The sequence below is a fragment of the Nicotiana tomentosiformis genome, chromosome 4 (assembly GCF_000390325.3).
Source record: "Nicotiana tomentosiformis chromosome 4, ASM39032v3, whole genome shotgun sequence".
NCBI classification, from domain to species: domain Eukaryota; kingdom Viridiplantae; phylum Streptophyta; class Magnoliopsida; order Solanales; family Solanaceae; genus Nicotiana; species Nicotiana tomentosiformis.
Genome location: NC_090815.1, coordinates 32,810,905 through 32,824,905, shown reverse-complemented (window position 1 = coordinate 32,824,905; position 14,001 = coordinate 32,810,905). Strand labels below are relative to the sequence as shown.

Sequence of the window (14,001 nt, the reverse complement as noted above, 5' to 3'; positions counted from 1 at the left end):
TTGAGAGATTTGACCGGCAGTTGACATATATGATATCGGGGTTGGAATCCGATCCTGGAATTCAAAATTTGAGGTCAATCGGAGTTTCCTTGGTATGATTCGGCGTTAGTTTTGAAAGTCAAATGTTCATAGTTTTAATAGGCTTGAATTGGGTTGCGATTCGTTGAATCAATGTTGTTTGATGCGATTTTTGGCCTCGAGTAGGTTCGTTATGTTTTTTGGAACTTGTTGGTATATTCGAACGTGGTCCCGGGGGCTCCGGGTGTGATTCAGATTGAATCCGGGACAAATTTGGACTTGTGTGATTGCTGAAGCATGGTTGTGTCTGGTGCAATCGCACCTGCGCACTTTGGGCCGCAGGTGCGGCACCGCAGAAATGATATTTGGACTTGTCAACTGCGACGGCAAGTGTAGTCATTTATCCGTAGAAGCAAACTCATTGGTGCAAGGAATGCATCGCAGAAGCGGAATGGGCTAGTCAGCCTTGGGATCGCATAAGCGAAGAACCCTCCGCAGGTATGCAAGCGCAGGTGCGCTTAGGGGTTCGCAGGTGTGAATCTTCAAAGCTTTAGTAGGAACTGCACCTGCGATGGATTTTCCACAGGTGCGGCATCGCATGTGAGACCATGTGCCCTCAGATGCAAAATCGCTGGGCAGAAGAGGCTTAGTTCGAGGGTTTGATCTCATTTTCATTTTTGGACCTGGAGAGCTCAGTTTGTGACAATATTTCGAGCGTTTTTCAAAGAAATCATCGAGGTAAGTGATTCTAACCCGGATTTAACTATATTACACGAATCCATTGTTATTTTCTTCATTTAATTAGTGATTTGAGTTGAAAATTTGGGGAAAAATTGTGAAAACTTCTTAGACTAAATTTTGGGAATTTGAAAGGCGATTTGAAGTTGGATTTGAGTAATTCTTGGATGATTGAACTAGTTATCGAATGAGTATTCGGATTTTGTAATTTTGGTCAAGTTCTGAGACGCGAGCTCGGGGTTGACTGTTTGAGTTAACTTTTTGTTTCTCTTTAACGATTGTACCTTTATTGTTCGAAATAGTTTCCTATAGTTTATATTTATGGTATGAAGTTGTTTTGGCTAGATTCGAGCCGTTCAGAGTTAGATAAACGAGGGAAAGGCTTACTAGTGGATTGAGTAGCGTGTTTTGAGGTAAGTGTCTTGCCTAAACTTGTGTGGAGAATTACCCCTTATGATTTGTGTTGTTTTATTTTAATTGTGATATGTGGAATCCGTGTACGCAACGTGACGAGTGTGTACACTGACTAAATGTGGAATTTGAACGGTTCTAGGTACGTATATTTCTTTCATGGCTTTAATTGTGTTACCATAATATGTTATATTCGTCAGTATTTGTCTATCTTCACATGTCTTACTTGTCTGACTTCTTACGTGTTAATTGTATTTACATGCTTGGTTGAAGTTATTGTTTTCTCTATTCCCTATTCATTATTTAAACGTCGAGTTCCTTACTTGAAATTGTTATTTCTTGGAATATCTTGTTGGCAAAATTGATATTGAGTTATAAATGTCGTGATTCACATTGAGGCAACTTGTAAAGTTGTGAAATACTATTTTTGTTGAGTTATTCACTTCTTTGTGACTCTTGTGTATATTGTGGTTGAGCCATGGGCTATTTATTATGGAAACACCGTTGTTGTTAAATTCTTTGGCATGTTGTGATATTGGGCACTTGATGTGCGATTTGTGATATGTTGTATATTGATACGTATGCAGTGGTATAAGGATTGGGGTTGAAATGCATGCGGTGAGATAAGGTCGGCTTGATACGCATGTTGCTAGTAGGGGAACTACTTGAAGCAACATGGTGTGATAATCTGGGCTAAAACGCGGGAAGCTATTTCGGAAAAGATGATTTACAAAACTAAATGCAAGTCTCCCGAAGTGATTTTCAAAACTACTTGAAGCCACGTGGCCTCAAAGTCACCCTCTATCTAGTCTACTTCATTTTCTTTCCCTTTTATAGACACTGTTGTATAGGGATGATCAGTCCTTACTCGTAGAGCTTGTGACTTGTTATCACTAGATTTTGGGAAGTTTGTTTATGCAGAGTACTGAAGTTTCTGTTATGATAGTTGTTGAGTATTTGAGAGATTTATCATTATTTCAGTTATACTCTACATGTACGTTAGGCCTACCTAATCTTAGAGACTAGGTGACATCACGACATCCTACGGAGGAAAATTGGGGTCGTGACAAGTTGGTATCAGAGCTCTAGGTTCATAGGTGTTATGAGTCACAAACAGTTTAGTAGTCTCACGTATTGGTACGGAGACATCTGTGCTTATCTTCGGGGGGCTATGGAACTATTAGTAAAAGATTCACTTCTTTGATTCCTTATCGTGCGAATTTGTTGACTTTGAAATTCTAAATCTTTGTCCTTCTATTTTCTCACAGCTGGATCTGATGATCAAACACCTGTGCCTCTTGCTAGAGCCACGAGAGGCCGGGGCAGAGGCCGAGGACGGGTACGTGGTGAAACCAGAGCACCTCCCGAGCTGCGACTGAGGAGACATCAGTAGCTCCAGTTGGGAGGCAGGCACTTGAGACGCCTATTACTTCCCCTGCACTTTAGGAGACCCTCGCCTAGTTTTTGAGCATGTTTCGCACTCTAGCTCAAGCGGGGTTGATTCCACTTGCTCCTGTCATATCTCAGTCCAGGGGAGGAGCACAAACGCCCACCGCCCGTACCCCAGAGCAGCGGGTCCAGGTTGACTAGGTCCCAGAGGCCATACCAGTACAGCTGGTTATCCCAATTCAGCCCGAGGTTAAGGCAGCATTATCTGGGGGAGGGGGGGCAGCTCAGGCTCGAGAGGTGCCAGAAGTACCATCCTCCTACTTTCAGCAGCTAAGCTTCAGAGGATGCACATGGTTTTCAGGAGGAGTGCCACGGTATCCTCCATACTATGGGTATTGTGGAGGTAAGAGGGGTTGCTCTCACTACGTTTGAGCTTAAGGGACTGGCTTATAGTGGTGGTGAGCGTACGAGTTGGGTAGCCCGGTCGAGGCAGTTTCACTCATATGGGCTTAGTTTTCAAAGATGTTCATGAGAGAGTTTGTTCGCCAGAGCCTTCGGATGCATGGCGCGCGGGGTTTGAGCAGTTGTGCCAGGGTGATATGACCATGTCGGAGTATGCTGTCAGGTTCAGTGAGTTGTCCAAACATGCACCAGCCTTAATCTCCACTGTGAGAGAGCGAGTACATCGATTTATCGAGGGTCTCAACTATTATATTAGATTCAGCAGGGCTCGTGAGACTAATACCCTATACAAGCAGGTGGTAGATATCACCCAGAGATTAGAGGGTATGAGGGGCTGGGAGAGAGAGGACAGGGAGGCCAAGAGGCCTCGAGATTCTGGCACATATAGTGGTTCGCATGCCCCAGTTACAGCCCATCATGGTAGAGGCTATTTGAGTAGTCCATTTCACTCAGCACTTCCAGCTTCCAATGGTATTTCAGCTACTCCCAGGTCTCAGGTTGCCAATTATGCACCACCACTGTCATATGCACCTCCTGCACGGGATGCTTTTAGTTGTCAGTCCAGCCGACCAAGCCCGAGCCAATTTCAGCAACCACGTCCTCTAAGGGCTTATTTTGAGTGTGGCGATACTCGTCATATGGTGAGGGACTGCCCCAAACACAGGAGGGGTGCAGCTCCACAGACTGCTCGGGCTCCACGTATTCCATAGGGTCCCCAGACTTATCAAGCAGTGGTTACCGCACCAGTTGTCACTCCACCTGCACAGCCAGCTAAGGGTGGAGGTCAGGCAGGTAGGGTTCTCCCTAGAGAGGAAGGTCAGGCCATATATTATACTCTTTCAACTAGGACGGAGGCGGTTACATCCGACTCAGTTATCACATGTATTGTTCTAATTTTTCATAGAGATGCATCAGTCTTATTTGATCTATGCTCCACTTATTCATATGCATCATCTTACTTTGCTTCGTATTTGGGTATATATCGTGATTCTTTGAGTTCTCCTATCTATGTGTCTATACTTGTGAGAGATTTTATTGTTGTTGACCATGTGTATCGGTTGTGTTTAGTTTTTCTTGGCGGTTTTGAGACCATAGTTGATCTATTGTTTCTCAATATGGTATATTTTGATGTTATTTTGTGCATGGACTGTTTGTCACCCGATCATGCTATTCTTGATTGTCACGCCAAGATGGTGACATTGACTGTGCTAGGTTTGCCGCGGTTGGAGTGGAGGGGTACTTTGGATTATGTTCCTAGGAGGGTGGTGTGTTTCCTTAAGGCATAAGCGGATGGTTGGGAAAGGGTGTGAGGCGTATCTAGCCTTTGTGAGAGACGTCAATGTTGATACTCCTACCATTGAGTTAGTTTCGATAGTGAGGGACTATCCAGATGTATTTTCGGCAGATCTTCCAGGCATGCTGCCCGATAGGGATGTCGATATTGGTATTGGTTTTTTGCCGGGCACTCAGCCCATTTCTATTCCACCATATTGTATGGTCCCAGTGGAGTTGAAGGAGTTAAAAGAGGAGTTGTAAGAGTTTCTTGATAAGGGATTCATTCGGCCTAGTGTGTCACCTTGGGGTGCTCTGGTCTTGTTTATAAAGAAGAAGGATGGTTCTATGCATATGTGTATTGATTATCGACAATTGAACAAGGTTACAGTGAAGAACATGTATCCATTTCCACGCATTAATGACCTATTTCATCAACTACAGGGCACCAAAGTGTTCTCAAAGATTGATTTGCGGTCAGACTATTATCAGTTGAATATTCGGGATCCAGATGTTCCGAATATTGCTTTTTAGGATGCGGTATGGTCATTACGAGTTCCTTGTGATGTCATTTGGGCTGACCAACGCCCATCCAACATTCATGCACTTGATTAACAGTGTATTCTAACCCTATCTTGACTCATTCGTCATTGTATTTATTGACGACATCTTGGTTTACTCCCGGAGCCGGGAGGATCATGAGCAGCTCCTGAGGATTATGCTCCAGACCTTGAGAGAAAATAAGTTGTATGCGAAATTTTCAAAGTGTGAATTCTGGCTTGATTCAGTGGAGTTTTTGGGCCATATAGTGTCGAGTGAAGGGATCAAGGTAGATCCGAAAAAGATTGAAGCAGTGCATAGTTGGCCCAAACCGTCTTCAGCTACTGAGATCCGGAGCTTTCTTGGTTTGGCAGGGTATTACTGTCGTTTTGTAAGGTTTCTCATCTGTTGCTGATCTTATGACCAGATTGACACAGAAGGGTGCTCCATTCAGATGGACCGAGGAGAGTGAGGAGAGCTTTTAAAAGCTCAAGACTGCCTTAACTTCAGCCCCAATATTGGTGTTGCCTACGAGTTTAGGGTCTTACACTGTGTACTATGATGCGTCACGTGTTAGCCTACGCAGTGTTGATGCAAAATGGTAGGGTGATTGCCTACCCATCTAGACAGCTGAAAGTGCATGAGAAGAATTATCTTGTCCACGAACTTGAGTTAGAAGCTATTGTTCATGCCTTAAAGATTTGGCGGCACTATTTGTACGGTGTCCCTTGTGAGGTCTATACCGACCACCAGAGTCTACATCATCTGTTCAAATAGAAGGATTTTAACTTTCGGTAGTGGAGATTGTTAGAGTTGCTTAAGGACTATGATATCACTATTATCTATCATCCCGGGAAGACCAATGCGGTGGCTGATGCCTTGAGTCGTAAGGAGAGAGCTTGGGCAGTTTAGCATATGTTCCGGCAGCGAAGAGACCATTAGCATTGGATGTTCAAGCCTTGGCTAACCAGTTTGTCATAATGGATGTTTCGGAGCCGAGTCGAGTTTTGGTCTGCATGATTTCTAGATCTTATCTATATGATCGTATCATAGAACGTCAGTATGACAACTCCCATTTGCTTGTCCTCAAGGACACGGTTCAGCACAGCGATGCCAAGGAGGTCACTATTGGGATGAAGGTTTATTACGGATGCATGGCTGGCTTTGTGTGCCCAATGTAGATGGTTTGCGTGAGTTGATTCTTCAGGAGGCCCACAGTTCACGGTACTCCATTCATCCGGGTGCTGCTAAGATGTACCAGGACTTGAGACAACACTATTAGTGGAGGAGAATGAAGAAAGACATAGTGGAGTATGTAGCTCGGTGCCTAAATTGTCAGCAGGTGAAGTATGAGCATCAATGGCCAGGTAGGTTACTTCAGAGGCTTGAGATTCCAGAGTGGAAATGGGAGCGAGTTACCATGGATTTTGTTGTTGGGCTCCCACGGACTCAAAAGAAGTTTGATGTGGTATGTGTGATTGTGGATAGGTTTACCGAATAGGCTCTTTTCATTCCTGTGGTGACTACTTATTCTTCATAGCAGCTGGCTCGGGTCTATATTCGCGAGAATGTCTGACTTCATGGTGTGCCGGTATCCATCATCTCTGATCGGGGTACGCAGCTTATATCGCAATTCTGGAAGGCCGTACAGTGTGATTTGGGCACATAGGTTGAGTTGAGTGTAGCATTCCACCCTTAGACGGACAAACAATCCGAGCGCACTATTCAGATATTGGAGGATATGCTTCATGCATGTGTTAAGGAGTTTGGGTGTTCTTGGGATCGGTTCTTGCAACTTGCGGAATTCGCCTACAATAACAATTACCAATCAAGCATTCAAATGGCTTCGTATGAGGCCTTGTATAGGAGGCAGTATCGGTTTTCGATGGTTCAGTTTGAGCCGGGTGAGGCTAGGCTATTGGGTACTGACTTGGTTCAGGATGCTTTGGAAAAGGTTAAATTGATTCAAGATCGGCTTCGTACAGCCCAATCTAGACAGAAGGAAGGTTTGTGATGTCGTATTCATCGTTGGAGAGTTGGTCTTGCTTTGGGTTTCGCTCATGAAGGGTGTTATGAGGTTCGGGAAGAAGGTCAAGTTTAGCCCAAGGTATACCGGACCTTTTAAGATTCTTGAGAGGATTGGTGAGGTGACCTACAAGCTTGCATTGCCACCTAGTCTAGCGTAGTTCATCCAGTATTCCATGTTTCTATGCTCTAGAAGTATCGTGGTGATCTGTCCCATATGTTAGACTTCAGCTCAGTCCAATTAGACAAGGAGTTGTCATATGTTGAGAAGCCAGTGGCCATTTTGGACAGACAGGTCCGAAAGTTGAGGTCGAAGATCATTTCTTCAGTGAAGGTTCAATTGAGGGGTCAACCAGTCGAGGAGGTGACTTGGGAGACCGAGCATGATATGCGAAGCCATTATCATCATCTTTTCACCACTTCAGGTATGTCCCTGTACTCGTTCGAGGATGAATGTTTGATTTAAGAGGGGAGGATATAACGACCCGGTCATTCGTTTTGAGTATGTTAGCCCCGATCCTATATTTATTGTCTTCTCTATGTTTTATTGTGGTTAGGTGACTTGTCGGGGTATTTGGTTTTGGTTTCAAGTGAGTTTCGGAGTGAAATGGGACACAGTCCCTAAGTTGGAGGCTTAAGTGGAAAGAGTTTATTGTAGTTTGACTTTTCTGTAGACGACTCCGGAATAGAGTTTTTACGGTTCCAATAACTTCGTATGGTGATTTTGGACTTAGGAGCGTGTCCGAATGTTGACTTGGAGCTCTGTAGGTCGTTTTGGCTTGAATTGGCAAAAATTTAAAAGTTGAAGGTTTGGAAGGTTGAGAAGTTTGACCGTGAGTTGACTTTATTGATATCAGGGTCGAATTCTGATTCTGGAAAGCGGAATAGGTCCGTCATGTCATTTATGACTTGTGTGCAAATTTGAGATCAATCGGAGTTGCCTTGGTATGATTCGGTTGTAGTTTTGAAAGTCGGATGTTCATAGTTTCAATAGGATTGAATTGGGTTGCGATTCATTGAATCGATATTGTTTGATGCGATATTTGGCCTCGAGTAGGTCCCTAATGTGTTTTGGAACTTGTTAGTATATTTGGACGGGGTCCCGTGGGCCCTGGTGTGATTTGGATTGAATCCGGAATAAATTTGGACTTGTGTGATTGCTGAAGCATGGCTGTGTCTGGTGCAATCGCACATGCACACTTTAGGCCGCAGGTGCAGCACCGCAGAAGCAGCTCTCGTGTCGCAGAAGCGAGATTTGGACTTGTCAGGTGTGACCCAGGTGTGGTCGTTTATTCGTAGAAGTGGAATGGGATAGTCATCCCTGGGGTCGCAGAAGCGAAGGACCCTCCGTTGGTGCGCTTAGGGGTACGCATGTGCGAATCTTCAGAGCTTTAGTTGGAACCGCACATGTGATGGATTTTTTGCAGGTATGGCATCGCAGGTACGACCTTGTGCCCGCAGATACAAAATCGCTGGGCAAAAAAGGCTTAGTTCGAGGGTTTGATCGCATTTTTATTTTTGGAGTTAAAGAGCTCGGTTTGTGACAATTTTTCGAGCATTTTTCAAGGAAATCCTCAGGGTAAGTGATTCTAACCCGGACTTGACTATATTATATGAATCAATTATTATTTTCTTCATATAATTAGTGATTTGAGTTGAAAATTGTAGAAAATATTGTGAAAACTTCTTTGACCAAATTTTGGGGATTTAAAAGGCGATTTGAAGTCGGATTTGAGTAATTCTTGTATGGTTGTACTCGCTATCGAATGGTTGTTCGAATTTTGTAATTTTGGTAAGATTCTGAGCTATGAGACCGGGGTTGACATTTTGAATGGACTTTTTGTTTCTCTTTAAAGATCGTAACTTTATTGTTTGGAATAGTTTTCTATAATTTATATTTATGGTATGAAGTTGTTTTAGCTAGATTCGATCCGTTCGGAGTTGGATAATCAAGGGAAAGGCTTACTAGTGGATTGAGTAGCGTGTTTTGAGATAAATATCTTGTCTAACCTTGTGTGGGGGAATTACCCATTAGGATTGGTATTGTTTTGTATTAATTGTGATATGTGAAAGTCGTGTACCCAAGGAGACGATTGTGTACACTGGCTAAATGTAAAATTTGACCGGTTCTAGCTACGTAGATTCCTTTCATGACTTTAATTGAGTTACCATAATATATTATATTCATTATTATTTGTCTATCTTCACATGCTTTACTTGTCTTACTTCTAACGTGTTAATTGACTTTACATACTTGGTTGAAGTTATTGTGTTCTCTATTCCTTATTCATTATTTAACCGTTGAGTTCCTTACTTAAAATTATTATTTCTTGGAATATCTTGTTGGATAAATTTGTATTGAGTTATAAAGGTCGTGATTCACATTGAGGCAAGTTATAAAGTTGTGAAATACTATTCTTGTTGAATTATTCACTTCCGGTTGTTATTGTTGAGACTCTTGTGCATGTATTGGTTGAGTCATGGACTATTTATTATGGAAACACCATTGTTGTTAACTTTTTGGTAAGTTGTGATATTGGGCATTTGAAGTGCGATTTGTGATACGTTGTGATATTGATACGTGTGCGGTGATATAAGGATTGGGGTTGTAACGCATGTGGTGAGATAAGGTGGGGTTGATACGCGTGTTGCTAGTAGGGGGAACTACTTGAAGCCATGCGCTGCGATAAGGTGGGGTAAAATGCGGGAAGCTATTTCGGGAAAAATAATTTTTAAAACTAAATCAAGGCTCCCGCGGTAATATAAAGAAAGATTGTGAATTATTTTTGTGGTTTGAGACTACGAGACGGTACTTCGGTAATGATTCTTGTTGATACTTTTCTACTACTTCACTTGTATTTTGGTTTCTTGTTTCCTTGGCATATCATTCATAGTTTTCTTCCGTGCTGCATTATTTGCCGTAGTTCAGTATAGCTAATCTTGGTATATTTTTTTATTGTTTCATTTCCATTGTTATCATTATTACACTGTTCAATATCTATTCAGTTTCTTATTTATTCCAGTAGGACTTTGACCTGACCTCGTTACTACTTTATCGAGGTTAGGCTTAGCACTTACTGGGTACTATTGTGATGTACTCATGCTACGCTTCTGCGCATCATTTTATGCAGATCCAGGTACCTCCTACCAGTTCAGGTAGTAGTGAAACGAGCTCAACTTCGACGACTTCAAGGTATACCTGTCGACGTCCACATGCCTCGGAATCACCCTTTATATAGTCTACTTCATTTACTTTCCCTTTAATAGACACTATTATATAGAGATGATCAGTACTTACTCGTAGAGCTTGTGACTTGTTATCACCAAATTTTGGGAAGTTTGTTTATGATGAGTTGCAAAATTTCTGTTATGATAGTTATTGAGTATTTGAGAGTTTTATCATTATTTCAGTTATATTCTGCATCTCAAGAAGGTCTGCATCATCCTATTTTAGAAACACGTTGCTCCAGCCCTCGAATCACGAAAATAGTTAGGAGAGAAGAATCAAGGGAAAAATACAATTGTACTCACAATTTATTAGTAAAAATATTTTTTATTTTTATTTTGTGATTGCACTTTATTTTTGATATGACGAAAATTTGTTGCAAACAATAGGTTCTACAATTCTCCATTAATTATCTTTCAAAGCTGTTTGATATAGAATTTGATATCCTTTAACAAGTTTTAGATTCCTTCCACCAGAAAACTAAAATTAAAATTAAAAAGCTCAGTGAATCAGTAATTCTAGGGCAAGTCTGAAATGTATAATTCATGACATGATAAACTCGTTCTCCCTTACTTTTGATTAATTGCATACAAGCACTTGGTTCAACAACAAATTAAACCTTCTTTGAATTAAGGAATTATTGAAGCTTACCATCTAGTTAAGTACTCCCTTCGTTCATTTTTAATTGTTCACTTTTTGACTTTACACTCCTTTTAAAAAAAATTAAATGAAATATAAATTTTATAATTTTATCCATAATAAAGATAGTACTTCAAAAATCTTGGGAAATGATATGGAGAATGAGTAGTTAATGATAAGGGTAAAGTTGAAAAATAAATTATCTTTCTCGGGATTTTCTAAAATGGACAAGTAAAAGTAAAAGTATATTTTTAGTATAATGGACAAGTAAAAGTAAACACATGGAGTAAAATTAAATGGACATACTCTCTAGAGTTTTTCTGAAAATGTGGGGGATCTTTATTACAACAATAACAATAACTATGTCTCAGTCCTAAATAAATTGAGGTCGTATAATGACTATTTATTTCTTTAAGCTCAATTCATATCATCATAATTATCAAAAAAATTAAAAGTAAAATAAAATAAAAGTGAATATTTGGAATATATCATTACCAAAATAAATATAGGTATATAACAAGGGTTCCCGCAAATATGTATATGTAATGTTATATATATATATATATATATATATATAACACTTATCTTATAATGCGAACTCTTTCTTATATTCCATCACATTCGGACATTGATATGATAGAACTAGAGCTTCTTTACCCACATTTGTCATAAAGTGGGAACCCTTTCATAATTTTGTAAAGGAGCTCACAAACTGTACAACTGTCACTTCGGTGTACTTAGGTATATAGTCATTATTTAGACCATAGTTAGACTAATTAACTACAATATTTAGTTTGTTAGTAATATATTAACAGTGTAAATGGACATAGAGGCAGTTAAGTAAAAATACCAAAAAATTTATTCCACAATTTCTCTCTCTACACTTTCTTTGCAGCTCGATCTTCTCCATTTGCTTTCATCCAATTCTCCAAATCTGTGAGAATTAACATGGTATCAGAGCTTTAATCGTGTGAATATAGGGGTTTTCTTTGTGGATTTAGTAGAAAATTGAGAGATTCACCCAAAATTTGCTTGTTGATTTGTGCCCTAATTTCAATGGTGGGAGATACAGTCGAAGAACAGGAAATTTCTGAACAATCAATCATGCAGGAATTGATTATGATTGATCACAATCTTCCTTTATATTTGCATCGTTCTGATGGATCGAGTTCCCTCGCATTGGGAATTCAATTGATCGGAATGAAAAATTATACACTTTGGAGCCAAGCTATGGAAGTTTCGTTGTTAACACAAAATAAATTGAGCTTTGTTGATGGTTTGATCACCAGAGATACCTATGGAACTAGGTCCAATCATATATGGGATCGTTGCAATTCAATTATCAAATCATGGCTAATGCACAATGTGAGTCGCGATTTGCTGAGTGGTGTTCTATTTCACTCTAGTGCTCGAGCAATCTGGGAAGACCTTCGTGAGAGATTTGATAAGGTGAATTCTTCACGAATGTATTATCTACATAAAGAAATTTTTATCCTAACTTAGGTAACCTCATCACTATCGGCGTATTATTCGAAGTTAAAGGATTTGTGGGATGAATATGATTCAATCATCCCTGCTCCACCTTGTGACTGTGAAAAATCAAAGAAAAACCTTGCGCATTTACAGTATCAATGACTTTGGCAATTTTTGATGGGCTTAAATAATGGTTATAGTCAAGCTCGGAGCCAGATATTAATGAAAAATAAGGCATCTTCTATGAATTAGGCATATGACATGATTTTACAAGATGAGAGTCAAAAAATGATTGTTGGTAGTCATACTATCCCTATTGAGTCCATGGAACCAACTGTCATGCTTACTTCTAGGAATAACAATCAGAAGCAGAGAAAAAATTATAACATTGAGTCCAATTTCTATCACATGAGGGGTCACACTAGAGAAGGTTGCTACAAGCTTATGAAGTGCGACTATTGTAACATGAAAGGTCAACTCAAGGAGAACTGCTATAAGATCATAGGTTATCTAGTAGATTTTAAGTCGAAAAAGAAGGGGACTTCTATAAGTGGTCATTTGGATAAAATAAAAGTGCAGTCAGTACAACAACCATCAGTGCCTCAACTTCCTGTGTTTACACCTGATCAATACAATTAGATTTTGCAAATGCTAAACAACAGGTAATCCTTTTCAGACTCTACTGCTCAAATGGCAAATACCTCTTTTCCTAGTGCACATATGGCAGGTACTTCTTGTTCTATTCCTATGAAAAAGTCTAGTTGGATAGTGGATACTAGTTCTACTAATAGAATGATTATCAATAACCAGTTATTATTGAATGGTATTGAAATAGTAAGTTCAGGACAAGTTCAAATACCAACCGGAGAGTCTTCTAGGATTACTCATGTTGGGGACTGTGAGTTGACTGGAGGTGAACTACTTAAGGATATGTTATGTGTGCCTGATTTTAAATTCAACTTTTTGTCAGTTTATAAAGTGACAAAGGATTTGAATTGTTGTGCAGCATTCTATCTTGACTTCTTTGTGTTACAGGAGCTCTTTAGTGGGAGGCTGAAGGCGATTGGTAGAGAACAAGATGGCTTGTATGTGTTGAGGTCAGGGTCCAGGAATGCCTCTCATACTCACAGCAAATCTATGACAGTACAAACAATTACATATTCTGAGATTTGGCATAAACGATTAGGACATGTTCCCATGGTTGTACTAAGGAAAATTTCCTTTTTTCAGAATAAGACTTGTTTTACTTTGAACAACTGTGATATGTGTCTACTAGCTAGACAAACTAGGATTCTTTTCTAACACATGCTAGCAGGTCCACTGAACAATTTCAATTGCTTCATTTGGATGTCTGGAGTCCCTATAACACTGTTACTTATGATTGTATGAAGTTTTTTTTTTTTTTTTACTGTTGTGGATGACTTCTCTAGATGGACTTGAACATTTATGATGTAAGTGAAATCAGATGTTTCTTATTTGCTTAAATCATTTATTGTCATGGTTTTGAATTAGTTTGAAAAGAAGATAAAGGTGGTTAGATCTGATAATGGTGCAGATCTTTTTAACTCTACCTGTGGAGCTCTGTTTAACACATATGGGATCATACACTAAAGGTCGTGTCCATATACACCCCAGCAAAAATTGGGTTGTTGAACGAAATAATAGACATATCCTTGAGACTGCTAGAGCCATTAAGTTCCAAGGTGGTTTGCCCTCAAGATTTTGGGGTTGTTGCATTCAAGCAGTAGTGTATATCATCCACAGAGTTCTCTTGTATGTTTTATATAATAAGTTTTCCTTTGAGGTTC

At 40.1% G+C, this 14,001-nt stretch overlaps 1 protein-coding gene across 1 annotated transcript; it reads left to right on the top strand.

Annotated features, from left to right (window-relative positions):
• Positions 1–3,161: 3,161 nt before the first annotated feature.
• Positions 3,162–3,728, top strand: LOC138909473 (uncharacterized). The gene has a single exon (XM_070200672.1). It carries the CDS (start codon positions 3,162–3,164, stop codon positions 3,726–3,728), a length of 567 nt encoding a protein of 188 aa, XP_070056773.1.
• Positions 3,729–14,001: the final 10,273 nt, after the last annotated feature.